This window comes from Calonectris borealis, chromosome 5, assembly GCF_964195595.1.
Source record: "Calonectris borealis chromosome 5, bCalBor7.hap1.2, whole genome shotgun sequence".
NCBI classification, from domain to species: domain Eukaryota; kingdom Metazoa; phylum Chordata; class Aves; order Procellariiformes; family Procellariidae; genus Calonectris; species Calonectris borealis.
This window is the reverse complement of record NC_134316.1, coordinates 7,803,299-7,825,463: the sequence shown is the minus strand read 5'-3', so window position 1 is coordinate 7,825,463 and position 22,165 is coordinate 7,803,299. Positions and strand designations below refer to the sequence as shown.

Sequence of the window (22,165 nt, the reverse complement as noted above, 5' to 3'; positions counted from 1 at the left end):
TTGCATCTAACTGCAGCAACTAAGTTGAAGTTCGGTTTTGTTATAAAGAAAAGGAAACAGGCAGTAACAAATAATACCCAATTAAAAACACAAAGAAACCCCGAACAAACAAACCCCAAACAACAAAAAACCTCAGGCAAATTATTTCCTTCACTTCTGTTTTTCAATTTGTCAAGCTAAGTTTCCGGAGGATAGTAAGAGCAGTCTTATGTATTTGAATACATCCATGATTTGTACCAGAACACAAAATCTCATTTCCAACAGCAGATGTATTGTATTAGAAGTACAGCTGAACTTCTGTGGGTTTTTTGGACTACAGAAAGCAGACACGGATCTCTTGAGGAAGGCAGAGAGGGGAAGTGGTAGCAATAAAATGCATCTGACCAGTATTACAGACACAGTCTTTGCAGTCACCAAAATGCACCACCATCTTTGACAAACTTAAAATCCTTCCTGTTTTTTCACTATCCAAAAGTATCTTCTCATTTCAGTTTAATTGCTGCCACTACACTAAAGACCAGTTTCAACAGGCAGCTAATTGCAGGCAAAGGATTTATTCCAAAGTAATAACCCTGCACCCTCCTCAGATTTAAAAATCTGGCTTTTAAATAAGACATCCTCATCAGTTAGTAAAAGCCAAAGCATCCCAGTGACGATTCCATTGCACAGATGAATCAAGTTAACAAGTAAGACTACATAAATGTATAAGGCTAACATTAGCCAACATGTAACAACCCTGCAAATCCTTCAAATGAATTCATTTGTTAGGTACCAAATATGTATTACCTTTCATCACAATAGGAAAATTTCATATCCAGACTGTGACGACTGAGGAACGTTTTACTGTCCAAGGGCACCTCAATGTTTGATGGATGAGGAATAGGTTCACAGATCAACACCAGACACGTCATGGGAGGCTTTTTGTAGCCACAGTGAGTTTGATTACCGCACGTGTCGTATACACGAATGTGTCCAGTGCAGTGCAGTACCTATGGGAAAGTTGCATTTTAAAAAGAGACCATGTTCTTGTCTGTCAGACAACACAATCATATTTCCATCAGCACGCCCGGCGCGAAGTCCTTCCCCTCCCCACCCCTCGATGTGATAGCAACAGCAGAAAGGCAGTAGTGCTTTCAAATGGATGGCTAAAGGAGAACGGCAGTTCTCCTCCTCACGCTACGCAGACTGTGATGAGTACACAGGCTGCCAACTCTTTCCTCTTGGGCACTGGCTGAAGCAGCACGAAACATTTCTGCATTTCTGTGAACAGTTCTTCTGAAAGTTACATTAATGACGACACTGATAAGCACTGATATTGCCTCAGCAAACGGTATCTTACTATTTAAATTTGAAAGTTATGGTAATAGTAGCAACCTCCATTTTAGATCTTCTGCAGAAGTGATATTAAAGATCAAATATATTCTTCAAGAGACAAGAAGTTTTGCATTTTGTGGGGGTAACCACTCTAAAGTAGAAATTGTTCACAGACAGCAGCAAAGAAGAAAGAAGTTGTTTGATCCAGAATAACTAAATCTAAGTTATAAAAGACAATTGTGAGCCATAATACCACTCGATACAGTAAAAGGTTACTTTTTATCCAGAGGAGAAAATGCATTCACTGCAGAAAGTTATCAGGCTGGGCTCTTTTTGTTCCAACTGTTACAAAAGGGATAGCCAGCAGCTTCAGAAAGAATGGTATTGAAATCCTTCAGAGAGACCTCAACTGTCACATTTACAGCATCAAATCAAAAGAAATCAGGTATCAGCATAAGTGGTGTCAAATATTTTTTTCTCAGAGGAGGTGGCTTTATGCAAACATATTCAGTAATTATACTCTCTAGTAAGTAAATTACCTCTAATTTAACATGGAGAATTAATTTTAAAAGTTTTGAAAAACTAATTTTAAAACATTGTTTCAGTTACATCCGTGATGTATTCAGCACTAAAATTCAGCATATTGAAGCACAATCACTAAATTAGTTAAGTACTTAGTGAAACTCAAGCTCATTACATGAAGTAAAATGTTGAAATATAGTGTTATGACATCTGAAGAGGAAGCTGCCAAACTACGTAAGTATTTCTTTGCATTAGTTACCTTCCACGTAGCAGACTTTATATTCACTGTTCTTCCCCTGCTAGTCAGTGTACACTTCATTCTGAGAAAAAAGCTGCGCTCCGTGTTTTGCTCTTTGCCCTTTTTCACAGGACCTAGCAAAAGCAAACCAATTCTTAAGCTCTTGGATCATCTTCCAAAGGCATAAAAAAAAAAAAACCATGTTATAGTACCCTAAGACTAGGGGAAGACCGAAAAAATAAATTTAAAAAATTGATAAACCTAACAGCACTTTCAATAATAACACATTTCAGAATGAGTTTTACTGTGAGGCAGAATGAGGTAGGCAAAAAACTGAAGTTTCAATGTTCAGTATCGTGTTTGTAGCCAACTCCACACTCCCAGATTTCAGGAAAAAGGGGTGGGGAAAAAGACAGACTGATTGAAAATTTAATGTATTTTAAAACTGTGACAGAGGACAAGAAAATTGTGTGCAGAATAAGAAGCAGTTGAGTTGGTTTCCATTAAAATGCATCACTAACTCATTGTGGGAAAGTTCAAATCAAATATGTTTTGGGCCTGTAGCTCTTCAGGACTGCAGTATTTTAAGTTTTTCAATTCAGAATTAACAACTCTGCTGTTTACATGCATCCAAATATTTCCACAGTGATTTACACTCTTAGAGTAAACAGGAACCGAGCTTTTAAACACATTATTAACATTCTTGGGGGGAAAAAAGTCAAGAAATCCTAATACAAATTAACATTAGCAGCACTAATTTTTTAGCCTTACTTGCTAACAGCAGGCTTTAAGTTAAGTTTTTGCCTTTTACAGGGGAGAACCTTTCAGAGTCGATTACTAGCTAGGCTATTCTGGGCAAAGAAACTGATCCTATCAGGAGAGCTGCAAGCAGCTTGCTGTGCGTGGAAGATGGAAATAAAGCACCTAGGATAAGGAGCAGTGGAAGAGCAAGTTTGCCGAGGTGTCCTAAGGAGTTAGGACCACATCATGGCAGAGGGTGGAACTTTAGAACATGTGAGCTTACTTCTGATACAAGTTTATACAATAATTTTCTCTCACCCTCCACAGACAATAGTAGCTGTGAAATTCTTCATGGTGGCTTGCGCTGCAACTACTAGTTTGACAAAATTCATTAGAAAAACGTTAAAGCCCCTCTGCTACATTGTCTATTGCTTCTAGCAGAGGCGAAGACTAACAGGGACAAGCCTACTTTATGCCAATCAAAATATCCTCAATAAGCAGTGGGGGAGGGAAAAATAAAAAGCAGAGTTCAGAGAAGCAGCCAAAACTTATTTAATTCAGTATGTTTTTAAAAGAGTTAAACCAATCTAGAAATTCATAGTTGAAGATCACACAATGTTATTGTAACCAAGTCCTGATGCTTAAGGCTCTGCTTTAAGAAGCAACTGTAAAAGATGGAGCAACTTTCTCAATTCTGATTCAGCATTGGACATTATATTTAAAATCACCAGCTTGGAAAGTTTAAAAAGCAACTTCATAAAAATCAGAATGCAGTTCAGTTTCTGCCAATCACATTTATATTCATTTGCACCTGTACAATCCCAAAGGGAAGTATTTAATACTCAATTCAAAACCAAAATAATTCCACTGATGTAAGAGCTGCAGTAGAATGCAACCTGGGAATACTAATAAATATAAAAATGTACTATTATTACTGTAATTTAGACTTTTGTCTGCCAACTTAATTTGCGAAACAGACTTTGTAATAATGCTTTCCAGACATCTTACTCCAGTCTGGTCAATTTAGACACACTAGAGTTGGTTTGCATGAAACTCAGTAATACGACATTTTTAAGAATAAGCTTTTGCAACAAGACCAGTTTTTACACTGCCATAGTGAAGTCGTTTCCACACACCCCCCCCCCAAGACGCATTACTGTATTCCAAGGGCGGGGGTAAGTCTAGTCTAGCCTTAGAAACGTACTTCAATACTAAGGGCAAACAAGTTTAGAAAATGCTTACAAAATCAAAGTCAGGGCCCTTAATCCTATGATATCTTATCAGATCTCTTCCACCGAATTAAATAGAATGACAACATAAAAGACCTCTGATTTACAGTGCTACACGAAAGCAGAGGTCAGGCTTGGTAGTTTATCAGTATCTAGATTCAGACTCCATATAACCCCTGTTTGATGAAACAGGAATTGGAAACGTCAGATTTTAGGCTTCTAACAACTGAGTAGAGCAGATCTGTTTGGAGGCATGCAGGCTGCCAAGTCTTTATAGTCATTAACAAACCTTTAGAAGACATAAAAGCAGTAATTCATGGGCATTTGTTAAATTCAAAAGCATACAGAATAAGTAAACATGGTGTTCTACTCCCTCGGACAGAGAAAAAAAGAGTCAGAAATCTGTGAAAAGATACCAATTTCATGCACCAATTAAAAGGTGCAGAGAAGCATCAATCCCAAAGCCCTTTTTGGGGCTGTCCAAGTATTCCCCGATTAGTTTTTCAGTGTCCTAAATATAGTATCTTTTTTGTGTCTTAAGTACACCACCACAGATTTCTGGAAGAAAGCATTTGCTTTTAAGTTGTCCTGGAAAGGCAAGCCCAGACCAAGACAAATGTGCCAATTTAACTTCTCCATATCCTTCTATAGCAATCGCTTAAGATCATTCTCATTCAACCTACCTCTAATTTTATTCCTATAGGCACGCTAATTCTTTCCATCTTCAATAACTCCGTTTTAGTTATTAATTTTGTTTTACATTAAAGAGTACTAATGAAGTCTCATCTCTCCTACAGTTAGGATACTGCTAAAACATTTTGGTTACTTCTGTTGTTAGTATCTCTGAACAAGGTTTATTTTGAGATTTAAGCAGCAAAACATACTAGTTTGTTCTCTCAACATCTTTTTCTGGCAGATATTCAACTGCACTAATGCCAACAGAAACTATCCATAAGGAAATTAAATTGATTTTTTTCTTTCTTCTCACCATTTCTATGCGTAAGCATTTCTCTCAGCTCTTCATGGTCACATGGATGAGTGAAGTCAAATACACTGTGCCCCGTCAACTCAAACTGCAAAAAATAAAAGGTATACGGGTGTCTAACTTTACATATACAAAAATGTAACAACTTTTACAGATTTGAAACAGTCTTAGGAAATGTCAGTGTTTCACCTGAGTGAGTCCCATACACTTGTTCACGTTTTCAGACATGTAAATCATGTCCCCATCTTCGGACAGAACCATGACAAATCCATCAAGAGCTTTCAAGTAGAAACAGTTCAGTTCCCTCTCCATTTTGGCTTCTGTCTCCAGCTCACCTACAAGGAGCCACACATTTTCGTTTAAGTAAACATCAGCCATTCTTCACTTACCATCAGGAATGACTTCTGGCACCAGTCTGCAAGGAGTCAATCTTGCAAGACTGTTCAAACCCAGTATAATTCACTTAGATAAGTGATCAATTAAATTCTTCAAGCTCTACTAATGCTATCACAAATCACAGAAAATCAGAGTGAGGTTAAACCTCCGTGGTTTTATGCATAAATCAATAAACCTTCCAACTTAAGGAAAAAGTCTACGTGGCAAAAATACTACCATTTACCTCAAAAAGGCATTACAAACATTTCTCAGGGGCTTCCTAGGAGGCATTTCAGGCTATGGCTACCAAAGTTACTCCTCCATACGGTATAGGTAGGCATGCATGAGTACAAATAACCAGTACAGCATCCATGGCATGCTACACAGATACTGGTTCATAAGCTAACTCATACTGCTGTAGTTGCATGGGAAGGTGTACTGCAGAGACGGACATATCCTCAGCTAACTTCACCTTCAGTGGAGTACAAATTACAAAAAAATTCCTTGCCATTTATATTAAGGAGAAACACCTACAGTTAGCTAAGCCAGCCTTGCACCAGCTACCTACAGTTAGTAAAGCACAGTTGTAGCAACCAACTCAAGGGGAAAAAAGAGGGTTAAATGAAAGAAATTAACTTTGGGAGAAGGGTCAAATAGCTGAGACTGAAAACGGCACTATGGTTGTGATGAGCCAACTGAGATGATCAGAACAGAAAGGGAAAAACAAAGTCCGTTGCACAGTGGCTGCATTTTTCCTGTGCCATCACCAACAGTCCATTTCTACTGTAAGGTCTTCCACTTTTCTGTAGAAAAGATGCAACTATTAATGTATTTATTTAACTGCTGACAGATTTGAAAAATAGCTTCTTCCTCAATATACCTCCAGCCCCTTTTCCAGATTCTGCTACGTTATTCGCTTACCAGCATCTAGCAGCTTTCTCATGCGCAAGTAGCTGATGGTCAGTCTCATAATGGATGCCTTGTCCAGGTGTGCGCTCACGGTGTGGGGCAGGGGCAGCTGATGAGCAAGCTCGTAGAATACTTCCGATTCCTTGCTCCTTCGGCACCGGGCTGCATCTCTTGACTTCTCTTTTCTGCGTTCCGAGCTAATCCTATATAAACAAAGTTTGGGGTTAATATAGGAAATGGAGCTCTCTGCGCAAGTTAAATTTGAAACTAAGCTGCCCAGTAGCCAATTAACCAGTTATCGAAGTTGAATAATTTAAAACCTCAGTTTAAAAGTGTAAATGTAATTCTGTGTATAGAGTTCTGCCGCAGTTAGGCTCTGCCAGAACTAAATTCAAACCCACAGTCTTCCAACAAGATCAGTTCTTCAGACATCTACGTACTCAGAACTGTTCCTCAAATGCTTATCTCGTACCTTGACTGCTGCCTCTCTAGCCTCCAAATGCTGTTTCCTTCCTCTTCCTAACCCCTTAAGTCCATCCAAAATACTACAGTGTAAGTTATTTCCAGCTTGATGCTCGAGTAGTATCGTGTACATTCTCCAAGTTCTTCCCTTTTTACCATCCTTACAAAGCCCACCTAACGGGTCAGATAAGCAAGGATATTGATTTAGCATGAGGTGTCCTGCTTTTCAAGTGATCCAAAAAGTCTCCTTCCCAGCTCTTTCTCCAGTATAGCCCCTTCCATAGTCTCCCCTATAATGGAAAACTCCAGCTGTTAAGAAGTTGCCTCATTCTCCTTCCATTGCCTCCGTTAGACTTGCCTCCCCCAGCACGCATGAAGTAAAGGACAGGTCACTAAGAGCAAGCACCGAAACAACTGAGACTTTCCGTCAGTCGGTAACACGGATAATACTCCCTTTTTCCAGTACCACACCAGTTCACGTTTGTCTCATGCGTCTGTCACAGGAGTTTTGAACTAAGCATTTTGAGACGGGAGCTCCAAATTTTTCTTGCGTTTGAACAAGAACTCAATGCTGCTGTGGTCCCCGAGGAAATTATGCCACTGCAGTTAAATGTGCTTTTATTTTTAAATGGACGATACAAAAGCATACGGTATTATTGTCTATTTTTCTTTTTACACATTTATGTCTTCTGAAGGCACCCTATCTTCATTTTGCATACACAAGGCAGTTGCACTAATCTGTAGGATCCCCTTTTTTCCATTGACTTACATGAAAGTTGTAAGATAAACATATGCCTATAAACACTGCTTTTATAATTCAAAGTTGCATGCCTTTTAACATTACCGTAAAGAGATTAAGTGTCACTAGTTGAAAAAGACAGAAAATAAACCACTGCATTATTTACTACCAACAGTTTAGGAATTACATTTTCAAATTTCACTGGATTTAAAAGTCACACTCTATCACTGCCAAATTCACGTTGCTAAGTCTGCAAATCTGTGCAAAAAACACTTTTTAATTAGCACACATCTTCTGAGAGGTACCACAAATGATAGAGGAAAGCTATTCACAAGCTGATATTGCCTGGGAAATAGTGAACCAGATTTAAAGTAAGTAGTGAAATACATACCCAGAGGAACACGTTTTCAGTCCTTTACCTGATGTGCTACCCACAATAGCCAAAAACCTGCCTAGTTTGTGCAAAAACATGCAAGTGACAATACTATTAAGACTGACGTTGGAAGCATGAATGCCTTGAAAGACAGTTTAACAAGCTCTGATAAAGACAAAGTAAGCCATCAGAATTTCTTCTGTGATTACCTTCATTCTTCCAACTTCATAAAACTGTATGGCGTCCCAATCTGTCCCCGCTCCCCACATCCTCTCCTCCTACCCCCTGCCACTGCCAGCAGAAGAAAGCACTAAGAGCTCGATTTTCAGAAACGTAAGTTTTATAAAAGCTAAGAATAGGATTGTATTTTCTCCTTTGGTGGCAAAATCAGGCTACTAGATCACAGAAATGCTATTTCTATGTAATGAGGTAATGAGAAACATTAATAAATCAACATAATAGTAATGGAGATCTTTGGAAAACTAACTTATGGTTATTATAGTAGTAAAAAATTCCAGACATACAATAGTTCTATTGGTTTCTGTGAATATAAGCTTATGTTCCTCAGAAGGGTAGCCTAAAATATCTGATAATATTTGCCATCTTGCAGATTTTTTCACATTCAATTTCCCCGTGACAACAGATGTTCCTGCTCTAGTCACGGATACCTTGGTCTGAGAAGCTTGAGGCTCCTGACATACAGGTATAACCAGAAACAGCCATTATGAGAAGTCTGACCTTTAACAATACTGAAAAAATATTTTAGCTATGTAACCTGATTGATTAAACATTTCTTGCTGAAGACAGGCCTCAAGAACCTTTTCTCTTGGTGGAAAACTAAGGGTGGAGGTGAAAAACCATCTGGATTCTCCTGTCCGCTTTCTTGGACCAGATTTCACTGACAAAGGTAAAACAAGTAATTATGCTGCCTTAGACAGATTCACCTTTATACCTCTGATTTTTCTTAGTTAGCTACTCATTCAAGATCCCTTCACCTGCAGAAATTTCCTCCTGCAACAGAAACTCAAGGGAGAATTACTGCAAGTAATTGGTTTCCACCTGCCTAGATGCCTCCAGTTTTGTCACGGCTTCCTTTTCAACTGCAGACACTCTTAAGTTAAAAACCTCATGCTTCCGCAATAATGCTGTGCACTTCAAGTCGTCAAGCAAGAGATTAAAATAGACGCTAACCTCACAAGTTGCGATTTCAGCTCTTTCCCTTGTATTTTCTTTCTGAAAGCTTAATGTTCATGAAAAGATTTCAGCTAGTTCCTAGTTTTTTGCCTGGTTTTAGCATGCTTAGCAGCAGACTTCAACATAAACAAGTCAAAACTTCTCACAACCATTGAATTATTAATTAACGACTGAAACGCTGCTCAAATCAAGCTCACAGCGCTGCCGTTAAAAATTAATCCTGGAGTAAGAGAATCAAGTGCTGCCTGCTGGAGCGCTGCCTGACTTTGCGACGGGCAAAATTCAAGGAAAAGTGCAATGTTGGTACCAACCGGTGCTGTCCGAGTGGCAGAGTCTCCTCTCCCTCTTACCAGGCATTTCCTTTCTAGAAAGGCTACTACTGTAGATAGATATTTAAGCTGTACAGCACAACCATTTGCTATTTTTAGCTGCTGTTTAAAACTAACCTGTAACCAATCTGAGTAAAACCCAGCAATTTAAATAGGAAGATTAACTACCAGCTTCAAAGAGCGTTTCTTTAATGGATCAAATTAATAGGGAAAAAGGTCTTTCACAAATGAGGTTTAATTACCAAGTGAAGTCAGAGTTGCCTCAACATGGGATGCCACCAAATAAAAAAAAGCAAAAAAATAAAAATCCTTTACTGTTGCAACTACTCTAAGCTTTGTTACTTACTGTTGCATAAAGTAAATGAAAAAAAACACACACAATCAGCGTGCCCACAAATGTCTGTGTAGTCCATTAAAGGATGCTGAATTCCTGTAAAGAAAATCTATGTCCTAAGCGAGCTCTCTCTCAACTAGGGAAAAACAATGGAGCTCAAGGAAAAAGACTTTAAACAGCAAGATGTAAACTGCCAGAGTCAGCTTAAATAAATAATATCATTTAAGAGAGATTTTCAGAACTGCCCATGTGTAAAACTCATGGTCTTCACAACAGAAATACCATTCTGTAGAGACAACAGGAACCCGAGCTCCATATAAAACAAACCCCAAACTTAAGAGCTGTATTGCAACCTTCTGCTATCAGTCTTGCATGAAAGAAAAACACCTAAAGACTCAGAAGAAAATCCCAGCTGAAGAGTGGATTATACGTGCAATGAAAATATCAGAAACGCCGGCGCTAGACAGGAAATTGCATGCATTTTCAGGTACGATGTTTCCTGCACAATTTCAGTGCCAGACACTCATTTCCATTTTGTATTTCTGCCACCAGAATACAGAAGCAGAGAGCAATCCAAAGCAGGTTATGCATCATAGCTCACAGAAAGCAGTGTTTCACTGACAGTTTTAAACCCAACATGAGGCACTTTTTATATAAGAGATGTTTACACACAATAGCTAAATAAACATCTGAGTTCCAAAAGACATTTGAGTTAGAGACCCAGAGCAAAAAGGTATTTCACCACCAGGATTCACTGCAACTGAACCGAGAGCTCAGCTGAAGGATATTATCCAGGCTCCCACTCACTTCCTCAAATCAAAAAGGCTTTAAAATACAGCAAGGTGAATATAAACAAAGTTTTACAGCAAACAAGAATTGGCCCAACAGCCTTCAGAACAAAGCACGCCAGCAGCAATCCCAGTTACAGATGTTAAAATGGCCTCTCTACTCAAATGTAGAACTCCTGTCATTATGGTCATATGAACCATTTCGGCCAGAGCGCCTCTCAAACAATATATTGTTCCCCATACGATCCCAAAGACCAGTCCGCCTACCAATGCATATTTCTACAAGTGATTCCCCAATTGTTTAAATACAGCCCACAGTTTTCATCTCCTTGGGTGTAAAACAAATCAATGGCCACATTTAAAACTGACTTGTTCCTGCTTATTTACCACTGACAAATAAGACCATAATGAACCCTTGAAAATACCACCAGTAACTGATAAATTTCAGTTAAAAATAACTAGATTAAAAATGGTCAATGGACAGATCTTAAAACATGTATCACATCAACTTTTTCTCCTTCTAGCTTTTTGAATCACCACCCAGTGTTAAGGAAAATTTTACATTGTGTACATAATATTACATTAACACAAGAAATCAGAGGTTTTCCTGTATGATGCTTTACTGCTGTTATCTATTTTCGAGCCTTTCTCCCATTCTAACTTACTCTTTCTCTAATCAGGTAGATTTTGCCCTATAGGTGTTTCCAATTCCTGTGTAAAATAGCTATTCTGCATGTATGTATTAATCCAGGCTCTTCTTTCTTGATCCAGGTTTTGAGAACATTCTAAAAAAATTATAAGCATCTTCTGAGAGCAATTCACATTTTTCTCTTTAGAATTGTCTTCTACAATCAAGTGGCTTTGTATTTATCATGGTATCTGCTCTTAAACAGTTTCATAGAAGTATACCATGTGGAAACAATATAATTCGAATGAACAACGTGCCTCAAAATCTGGTAGCACCTCATTATTGAACTTTAACTAGTTTTCAGTTCTGCCATTAATTCCCATAATTTGCCAGTACAAGATTCAATGTTAGACACAACCTCTCTTCAGACTGTAAAACTAGTATGGGAAATACTAGGCTTAGAAATGGAGTCACAAAGACCATATCCACTATAACACAGCTTCAATTTTTCTTCATTACACAAAAAAAAAAAAAGACGCAGCTATTACAATACAATAATACATTAATAGTATATGTCATCATTATAGTATTGGAACTTAGAAAGTAGACCTGTAAGTGACCTCGTATTTAGCTTTTAAGGTTGAACTCATTCCTGCCGTTGGTACAAAACTTGGTCATCTTTTCACGCCTAGCCTAAACCAGATATTTCTGCCAGCACAGCTGTATGGGACAGAGGTGCAACTCCCAGTTTGCAGTCATACCCCAGCAGAACACCCTAACGCCGGTATCATTACACCAGCGTAACTAGCTGCGTTCATGTGGACCGTCTGAAGAGCTCCACCCTGGGCACGTCCGTGCCGACCGCTCTCACCTACAGCACAGCAAGAAAAGACCGACCAGATACAAGCTCACTTAAAAGGCGCAGACTGCCGAGGAGTATGTTACGACAGAGCTCAACTCTTTTGACTGTGCTGAATATGCAGTGTTGGTTTTTCTTCACTGTTTGTTAGATCTTTATTTTGTCCAGAGTTGCTAGCCACAATACTTACTACATTATTTTTCCATGGAAGGAAGTCTCAGGCAAGCCCAGCGCTTAGCACAGAGAAACTAAACAGTGTAACTCAACTTCCCTAAAGACAACTTCTTATGAAAAATGGGTTTATAACATAAGAGAACACTGCTCAAAATCCAGTTATTTAAATATATGGTGAGCTAATGATGCAAGTATTCTCCCAAAGAAAAACAAAAACAAAACCACCCATCCAAAACCCCTTAAAAAACTCCACCCAAAAACCCAAAGCCCCTCATCTTCCACCTGGCATAGATGGAGAACATGCCAGTTAGCCCCCTTATCCCCTTAAAAATACTTTTTAATTTAAGTTGATCAACTTCGACCAGGGGCAACAGAGCTGTAGTGTTAATGCTATCAAGTCTTGAGATGGACCCGTGCAAATATTGCCCAGAGTCGCAGCCAGCCCCGAAAGCCCCATTCCCTCTCGCTTCCCAGCCCAGCAGTAACATACTTGTCTGGCCTGATCAGCAGCCCAGACCGTCCATCGCTCAGCAGGCAAACCACAAAATAGGTTACAAGTAGGGGCAACTGGGTCCACTACAGTCAGACTTGCGAGGGAGACCCAATCTTTGTGTTTAAAGATGAGAAAACCCAGGTGATGGGGTGGGGAGGAAAGGGGCCAGAGGACCAGCTTCATCTCATGTGCCGGCTTATGGGGCTACTTGTTTCTGGTATCCAAACGCTCCTCCCAATGGTGGGGGAAAAGACATTTCAGACTGCGCTCTCGAACACTTATTGCAAAGTCTGAATTTTCAGTTGAATAGGCAGGCTTTCTGGGAACTGTAATATATTTGCAAATTCATCATAAATTTTACTTTTTCCAAATTGGTTAGGACGTGTGCTCCTTCCTTCTATAGCTGCATTACAGAATTAGGGCAATCTCTCAGCTACCAGTTCAAAATAAACTCGGGGTTACAGCTTTGCCTCTTCTTGCTTTGACATGATTTTCTTTAAGTGTTATTGCCAATTTTGTTTACCAATTCTCCTTATTTTATAGTCTGTGTAGAGAGTTCTTGTGAGGAAAATACCAAACAAAAAACCCACACCCGAATCTCATGTGTAATCACATGCATGTAATTTTCTAGAAGAAAGTCTTGATCATTACGAATTAATGAACATTACAGCCCAGTAATCCAACTCAGGAAAAGAAATCAGAAATTCCTTACATACAGTAAGAAAGATTTAAAAGAGATTTAAATGCAGAAACTAGCATAATACCCAAGCAAAGACATCTCTGTATGTAAACTATTAAAATTCATTCCTTTGTATATACCTCCTAACATAGCAATTTAAACCATTTTCTTTACATGAGGGTAGTTACAGGCATTTTCCATAACTTGACTACCACCAAAAAACCCTAACAAATTGAGAGAGCAAGCAGGCAGTTCAGACTGAATCAGCTACAGCAGCACAAACGTTCCGAGTGAACGCTAAACCCATTGCCGTTTGCAAAATGATACTGGGGAGAGACAGCAGAAGAGAGTCCACTGAGCTACGCGTTAACTTACAAAGTCTTACTATCAAGACCATGAAGTCTGTATAAACAGCCATTTTACAGACAGGTAAATTATGGCACATAAGAGCTGGCAGCAGAGCCTGAAACTCCTGAAGCCAGCACAGGACCACACTGCCAAGATCATCTGTCACCTGGATTTGGCCTTCAGCTGACCTGAAACCCCAACTACCTCCCTGCTTAGAAAGTGTGAGTAGGAACGTAAAAGCTTCCAAAATTAGTATTTCTAATTCAGAACATGGTGAAGTGATTCTGCTGTGTCTTACTACACTGATATTTTACCTTTGCATAGTAATTTACTGTTTTAAAATAACCACATGGCGTACAGTGGTTGTTTCTAAAAAAAATCTAATTTTTTTCAACTAGGTTATTTAGCTTTTTCCTAGAATACAGCATTATTTTTTTTTTTTCTTTTAATTACCTGTGCTCTGCCCTTCAGGATGAAAGATACATGGTAGTTAACTTGTGTTTATTATTACAGAAAAACCACAGCTATTCAAGAGAGATATTTGGACATGGGCTTGACAGAACTAGCCACTAAGTGCTCCTCTCCCTTCAGCCCTCCTGCTTTTGCTTCTACTAAGCTCACAAAAAAAAGATGCAAAACATATCCCTGAGATATCTGTCAGGCTCTCAGTTAACAAGGTTTTAGCTACAAACTGGTCTATCTTCAGACAGATGCAGACTCTTGATAAAGTAACTAATTTTAGTCTAAATCACGGCTTTAAAATATATAATTTATTTTATGTCATTGCATTCAGGTTTTCCAGACTGGAGGCTGGACTTCTTCCCTCACTGCTTCCATCCAAATTCTCATCCCTTCACCTCGCATTCCTCAACTGCTTTCAGTTAACAGGGGTATTTTGTGATCAAAGGTTTTAAGAACTAAAAAAAACAGAACAGAAGTAAGAGATATAAAACTTTTTGTTCTTTAGTCATACAGAAAAATAGAGATCCACAAAGCAGTCAAGAAAAACACTTACAACAATAGCTAGGCCAAAAAGCCTGCAGCTCAACATCCAGTAGATTCAATAGGGTGCAAGGAAAAAGTCCTTTCTGAAGGACTGAGCACCAAATACTCCCGTCCAACTGAATACAACCGAACCACGTAGAGCTTCTCATTTCTTTAGCTTAGCTAGTAGAGGCTGCAGCCTTTATATTTGATGTGGATTACTTCAAGTCTTCTGTTCCTTGGAGCGTATTCCCGTCTCTTCCAACGGATGTGAGCAGGGGCAAACGTAAGGAGGTAAGCCTGTAGTAACCCCCTTTCTAGCATAGCAGTCCATTTACTATTCTCACTTGCGAGCAGCATGAAATAACTTCACAAAAATGGGAGCCTTGGCCTCAAATTCTTTTGCTTCTTGAAATGCAAGAATTTTCATAAAGTAACCCCAATCTATTTTGGGTTAGGATTGACAGTGAAACAACTCATTCTGGTAAACAAAATGGGTCATCTTTTTCAAATAACACTTCCAGGATTATTACAAATTGAGTTGAAAAGGTTATTAAATAAAGTTACTTGGTAAAACCTTCCACTGTTGTAAATATAATAGCACAGTTTAGTGTTGCTGATTCAGTTTCCCCAATTCTTCACTTGAACTTCAGGTTCTATTTTAATGTAGCGAGTTACAAGGTCTGTTGTAACATTTTTCCTCAAAACGCTCAACAAGCGTTCATTCACACCACACCAAATTAAACAGAAGCTGCACAGCGTCTCTCTTAACACACGCAAAGTTTATTATGTATTGGATATCTTTATGGAACAACTAATGGATCATCTTGAAGCACCAGTTCTTCGGTGCCAGCAGAGCCATTTCAAATGTCTTGGTACTAAAATATCTCAACGTTTTAAAAGGCTACATTTTTGTACAAGTCCCAGTATTATCAGGCTTCCACAGAAAGAAATGACAGATTATGCATACGATGAAACTCCTCTTTATCAATGCACTTACTGAGATCTTGGACCAAACCCCCAGGCTGGTATGAACAGGCGTAGCTTCAGTGAACCTGTGCCAATTTACATCAACTGAGGCTATGGCTCCACATCAAAGAACCCTAAAGTGTTCGTCACCTACATAAACTGTATTTAAAAAAAATATATATGCTGGCATGTATTCACTTGATTTCACGTTCATGTTTCTAATAATTTCAGAACTTAATTTTCATAGAGACTTTTATTCCAAGCTAAATAGCAGAGATCTCAGTAGAGGAAAACCTTAATAGTCTTCATATCCAATGGTAATTTGGAAACCTGTATCATTCCTGAATTTTCAGTCATTAGTTAAAGTAAAAAGGCTCACCTTCTCTTCTGGGCCATTTTTGTAGTTCCCAATGTCATAAAAGCCCCAAGCATCCCCCATTTCAGAGCAGTACTCAGCGGAAAACTCAGACTCTCCTGCATGCTCCTCCGCCTGCTCTAATACAAAGGAGGTTTCTCAAGAGAGGCTCAAAACGCTCAAACTTTCTCGAATTCAAAAAAGGAAGGGCTGTTATAACATGAAAAGATTATTAAGGTCCAAGTTCTTCCCATGCATTACCTAGGTGGTTTTTTGAGGCATGTAAACACCTGCCTATGTAACTGTGTATGTGAAGATAAAAGGAGCATTTGAGCTGATGACTTGTAATCTGGAACATTCCTTCCTTTTGGACATCAGCTTGCTAGAAACGGGTTACTGCACCTTCTTGCTAAGGTTCTTGCAAGATTTGTTTTTGTTTTGAAGCTGTTTGTTTTTTAAAGAACACATCTTGTAATCAGATCAGTATTTGCATCTCCTTGAAAGAGCAGTATCATCAGGAAAATCTAGATGCTCTCGTATACCACCACTGAACTTCCCCCCTGGGTTTACTTAACAATGCATACTCTACAATCATACAAGAATTATTTTGTTGGCATATCATAACACCAAGCTCTTCAAGAATAAATTGAGATAATACTGCCAAATTCTCTTCTGCAGTACAAAAAAAAGACAACCCTCAAAAAATCAGCAGTTTCTGTCATTCAATGGCCTCTTTAATACCAAAAATCTCACATAGGCCTACTTGAAATCCAGCCTTCTAACATAAATTGGTGCAACACTACTACTAAACAACATGAACATACTCAAGAATCCATCATGTAACATAGGCTCAGCAAGAATCTTCAAGGCTTTCAGGTCAGAAGCACACCAAAGTGAACATGCGCACTCTTAAGAAACTCAGAAGGGTTTGGACTTACGCCGCAACACTGCTGACATTTGCTAGTGTTATTAATATTTATTGACTATGGTTTTTTTCCCACTTCACCAGCAGCAATCAGAGTCCTGGAAACAGCCTTAAAAACTCCATACATTGTAGTTCAAGGATAGGGAGGAACAAAGGTCTACGGTTGCTTTCACAGTGTGCAGAGGAGGAAGCGAGCACTATAAGTAAATGCATGCTGTTACATTGCTGACTGAAGTCTTACACATGATAGCAAGATGGTCTTCTCTGGCCTCTCTTCTGGTGGCAGTAGAAACACAGCACACAACTGTGATTCTCAGCTTCTCGAGGCTTACAAAGGACATACTTTTTCGCGTCATCTTAGCCTAACTTAAATAAGCCCTTGATGGACATTTCTGAGAGAAACCAACCAGAAAATGGGGATGGCAATTAAATGAGGAAATGAGATGAATTATCCACTTCACACCTCCACCTTTAAACCAAGAGTTGACTTCATTGCCAGACTTAAGTTGCTGATAACAGTAGGCAGCTACATTTGTTCTCCCCCTCCCCAAAATGGTCCAGGATGTGCCTTCAGAGATGCCGAACAGGAAAAGCATTTATACGGAAGGCAGAGTTGCTAAAAAAAGCTTGAAAGTACTTGAAATAAAAACCTCTTACCATCCCATCACCCTGTTACAGACCACCTGACAACCTGGACCATCTGATCACACCTACACTAGACCTCTCTGCTAAGTGTGGACCGGTTGATGGTATTTCAGGCATGCCAACCAAGAGACCCTGACTGTAGACTGGAGACACTATGTTTTAAAAGGGCAAAGCAAGTATGACTATAAACAAACCCCAGAAACCCTCCCGCTGCTTCCATCAACATACTGCCAAATACTCAGACCTTCATTGATAAAAGGAAACCAAAGCACCAACAGATATTATGGAAAATATCTGCAGTAGGCAAATCCTCCACAGCTATTCTTCCCCGATTTTCAGTGCCTTGATAACGAGGAGGAAGGGCAGTAGCACTACACTGTTGCCTTCACCTTTAGTGGGCACTGGAAAGTAATTTCTGATCACTTTTATTGAAGGAATTCAAAACTGTTACATGTTTGAGGAAATGGCAAAGAACAGACAACACAGGCACTACCACCAGGTAAGCCCTACTGCAAGGCAAACAATCCAGAAAAATCCAGAAAGCAGTAAAAACACTCTGCCCTCCCCGTTACTGCAGGGAGACTCTACAGGAGATTTACTGAAAGATTTCTCCTCTTCTTACAAGATGTAGACAGGTACAGTTAGAATATATACAAAAGGTTTTTGTATTCACTTTCAACTCTAGTAATGGTGGCTCAGTTCCACCAGTGTTGAAAGAAATTAACAGACAAAAAGCAATGGCACATACAATCCTGAAGACCTCACAAAGGTTTAAGAAAAACCAGCAGTAGCCACTGCCCCGCATTATCAGCGGCACAGGACAGATTCTCAAACAGATTTTGGAGCTGGACCTCAGTGGCAGAGATCCAGCAGCAAAACCCTGGTCTTTCAAATCATCCTTAGACACTAGGTGTTAAGTCCCAACTCTGAGAAACTGAAAAGCTGAAGTTTTTCTGCAAGACGCTCAAGTCAGGATGTTAAATTGCACTGGTTTATACCATTTTAAAGACTCCGACTGAACACCCAAGAAATCACTTTTTTTAAACCCTTCCGTTTCTCATTTTTATTTAGCACCCATACCATTAAAAAAATATGTATTTTATGCTACAAGTAGGGACTTAAAACAATCCGAGATTCATTTTTCTCATGTATCTACCAGCTGCAAGCTACTACCAAAGTAACCAGTAACCCTAAATGGCTCATTTACTTAAAATGGTGCAAGAATTACTCTGCTAATAGTGAAGCATCACACCACAGACCTGGGAAAAAACTTTTCATAGCATCAGCCATCTGCACACTAGAGTTTGTTAAAAAAATATTGAGAAAAATCAGCATACTTCTCAACAAAAGCCTTAAATTCGAATCAAATCAAAGTCAGTAAGCAAACAAAGCAAACAACAACGCTGTTTTACCCACTCTATGCACTGAGATAAACTCGCTCCTTGTAGCACATGGGGGAAAACCCAGGAGCACATGAAAATGATACAACTGCTGAAGAACAGCTGAAACCCAAATAACTCAATACTTAATCATGTTGCTGATACTTGGTTTCTTATGGAGTCTTGACCCCTGTATGTATACGAGAAGCTCAAGACTACATCAAAGAATGGATTCAACAAACCAGTAAATGAATCCACACTTCCAGTTACTATTATGACTAAATTTCACTTATGTAAGACTGAGACACACATTTGGTCAAATTCCATAATTTCTGTATCTCACAGCACATAATTAAGCAAACAACAAGCTTCACTTTAACTATCAAGAGCTAAACACTATCCAAATACAAGCACAGGGAGGGACAAGGAATAAAAGGATCTTAACACATGCCAAAATTGAGATGCACTATATATACACAATCAGCCAGAGTTTTATCATCAAAGAACAGGACTGGAAGGTCTTCTCCCTTAAAGGTATTCCAAACATGGACACCACCAAACCTAAACCCTTCTAAACCAACCCAAGCTCTTGAGAAACGCTTGAGATTTTCAGTAAGTTCTCTGGTGAGCTCACATCCTTCCTTTTTTGCTTAGCCATCTTTGCTCAACTGCGCATTCACAGCCTCCAGGATGAGCATACCACAGATACAGCTTTATGTTTTCGATTAAAACATACCCTACAACAGAAGTAATCTGAATATTCCTTACTGTTTTATCAGAAACATTCCCAACTTTGAACTCTGTCTACAGGAAACAGAAAACAACAAATTCTCTTTCTTAAGCCCTGCCTTTAGGAAGGAAGGATAAGCTTTGCATACTGATTCTTACATTCTGAAGAAAGCAGATTACATTCAGGATAAGGAAATTGCAAAAAAAGTACCCAAATGGGACAGAATGGTAAGTAAAAAAATAACAAAAGCTCAAGGGAAGGGGGAAGGAAGAAAGAAAGAAAAAAAAAAACCCACCACACACAAACCCAAAACCAGCAACAGAGAACAAATCAAGCCTCAAACCCCCTTTCTAGACCTGCCACTAAATTAGGGCAGCAGAGCAAAGCACAGAATAATCATTTCTGTTACAACATTTTCTCCCAGGCTTCTCAACAGCCATTAGCTTTGAGTAGAAAAAACAAAGGTTATAGAATCGGAGCCACCCCCAGGTGCCCCACTGTACCGATTTCCTTAGACTACAAGCCGCCTCTCCCCCACCCCCTGCACCTCCAAATTATCACCGAGATGATATTGTGCTAGAGGGGAAGCGCTCCCTGCTCACAAGCCCAGCGCTCTGCACTCCCAGCTCAGCACAAAGCTCACCATCCATTTTAAAAGCCAGCCAGTCTCCTTTCCAACACAACTTACGCGCTTTAATACTTATTGCGTTTAACCTACTCAGATGACCCTTTGATACAAGAGCAGAGAAAATCCATCTTTAAAAAAAAAAAAAGTATCGATATCAATATAAACAAACGGCGTCTTCTGCAGATGGCGATTATGGCAATTAATCCCTCCACAAAGCGCGCCGGTGGAGCACCAACGCAGAAATCTGGTCACCCAAATACTCAAACTCCCTAACTTCAGCCAGTATAACAAAGGCTTTTAAGGCTTTTATTTCCCCCTCCTAATTTGAGCTAACAATCCTTGGTGAATTATTCATACTCCTCAACTCACATTGTCCAGCCGCCATCCCTTCCCCCCCTCCCCGCGGTTTTTTTTTTGTTTTTTTTTTTTGTTTTTTTTTTTAAGCTTAATACTTCCAGATTCCAAAACGGCCCTTTTCTGCATACAACCCGAACACCACGGGCACGGTGGCCGGTGCGATAAAGCACCATCGATTCCTACCCACTCACTTCCAGAACCAAAGGCAGCCCCCGAGTCGCTCCCCGCCAGCGGCCGTGCAGGGCGCACCCCGGCACCGCTGCAGCTCGGCCGAAGCCAGGCGCTTCCACCCCCCCGGCTCCCTCACCACCTCCGCGGACACCCCTCGGTCCCGCCGCCAGCCCCTCGCCCGGCCCGGTTGTCTCGCTTTCGGCGCGCAGGCAGCCCCGGGCGCGACGGCTGAGGGCGCGGGGAGCGGGCCCCACGCATGCCCCACGGCCGCGCGGGGAAAAAACGCGTCAGGCGCTCCCACCCGCGGCCCCGAGCGCCACGCCAGGCCGGGCCGGCGAGACAGCTCCCGCCGCGGGAGAGGTGCCGCACCACACGGAGCCCCCCCGGCTGCGGAGCCCCGGCCCGCTCCCCCCGCCGACAAAATGGCGACGTGGACGGCGGGGAGGAGGAGGAGGAATGAAAGAGCGAAGCGCTCCGCGGGCTGGGGGAGCGCGGGGAGGGAAGGGGGGGAACGGAGGACGGGGCGGCGGTAACAAAGCGGGGGGCGGCGGGGTGCCCGGGGGACGGCGCCGGCAGCCCTGAGGCGGGGGGAAGCGGCCCCCGGGCCGGGCGGGGGGCGGGCGGCGCGCTGCCGGCGCGGGCCGAGCCCCAGCACCGCGGGCGGGCAGCTCGGGAGGCCGCGGCGTCGGCCGGCGGTACCTCTTCTTGTCGGTGACGCCGCCGGGGCTCTCCATGGCGGCGGGCTGGCTTCTCCTCCCGCCGGCTCCCTGGATGCGAGGCGGGCGGCTCCAATGGCCGCCACGGGGCGCGGGGAGATGGCGGCGCGGCCGGGAAGGGGCCGGGTCTGGGGCCGCGTGGGCTCAGAGCATCAGGGCAGGCTGCGGGGAGGTGCGGGCGGCAAAGGGCGCAGCGGCGGCGGTGGGCGGCGCGGAGCCGGGCGCGGAGGAGGAGGCGGCGGCGGGGGCGGGCGCGGCCGGCCCGGGCCCCGCGCTGCGCCAGTGAGGAGCGGCGGCGCGGCCCGGCCCCTCGGCCGGCGGGGTCAGCTGAGCGCTCAGCTGGGAGGGGGCCGGCGCCTCACGTGTGGCGCTGTGTGCGGGGCGGGGCCCGGGCCGAGCGCCCCCCGCCGCGGGGAGCGGCCGGCAGCGGGGGTCGCCCGAGCCGGGGTCCACTGCGTTCACGGCAAGCAATGAAGCGCCGATCGTTAAAAAATCGCCAGAGTCGGACCGCCGCCCCCGAGAGCCCGCCGGCACGGCTGCACATTTATGGTCACGTCGCGGGGTTTTTTTGGTTTGTTGGTTTTTTTTTTTTT

General features: G+C 41.5%; 1 protein-coding gene across 3 annotated transcripts in view; it reads right to left on the bottom strand.

Moving 5' to 3' along the window:
* The window catches only part of HIF1A (hypoxia inducible factor 1 subunit alpha), a 34,820-nt gene extending 13,119 nt beyond the window's left edge, over positions 1–21,701 (bottom strand). Inside the window, exons 1-6 of one of the 3 annotated variants that reach the window (XR_012673774.1) lie at positions 21,556–21,690; positions 6,326–6,516; positions 5,219–5,364; positions 5,033–5,117; positions 2,096–2,208; positions 787–989 (exon numbers count right to left, since the gene is read on the bottom strand). Coding sequence is in view for 2 of the 3 variants with exons in the window: in XM_075150877.1 (XP_075006978.1) it covers positions 787–989; positions 2,096–2,208; positions 5,033–5,117; positions 5,219–5,364; positions 6,326–6,516; positions 16,046–16,146 (839 nt within the window). In the remaining variant the exon portion in view is untranslated. Of the gene's footprint in view, positions 1–786; positions 990–2,095; positions 2,209–5,032; positions 5,118–5,218; positions 5,365–6,325; positions 6,517–16,045; positions 16,167–21,555 lie in introns of those variants that run through there. The other 2 variants (XM_075150876.1, XM_075150877.1) reach the window with 2 other exon arrangements.
* Between the last annotated feature and the right edge of the window lie 464 nt (positions 21,702–22,165).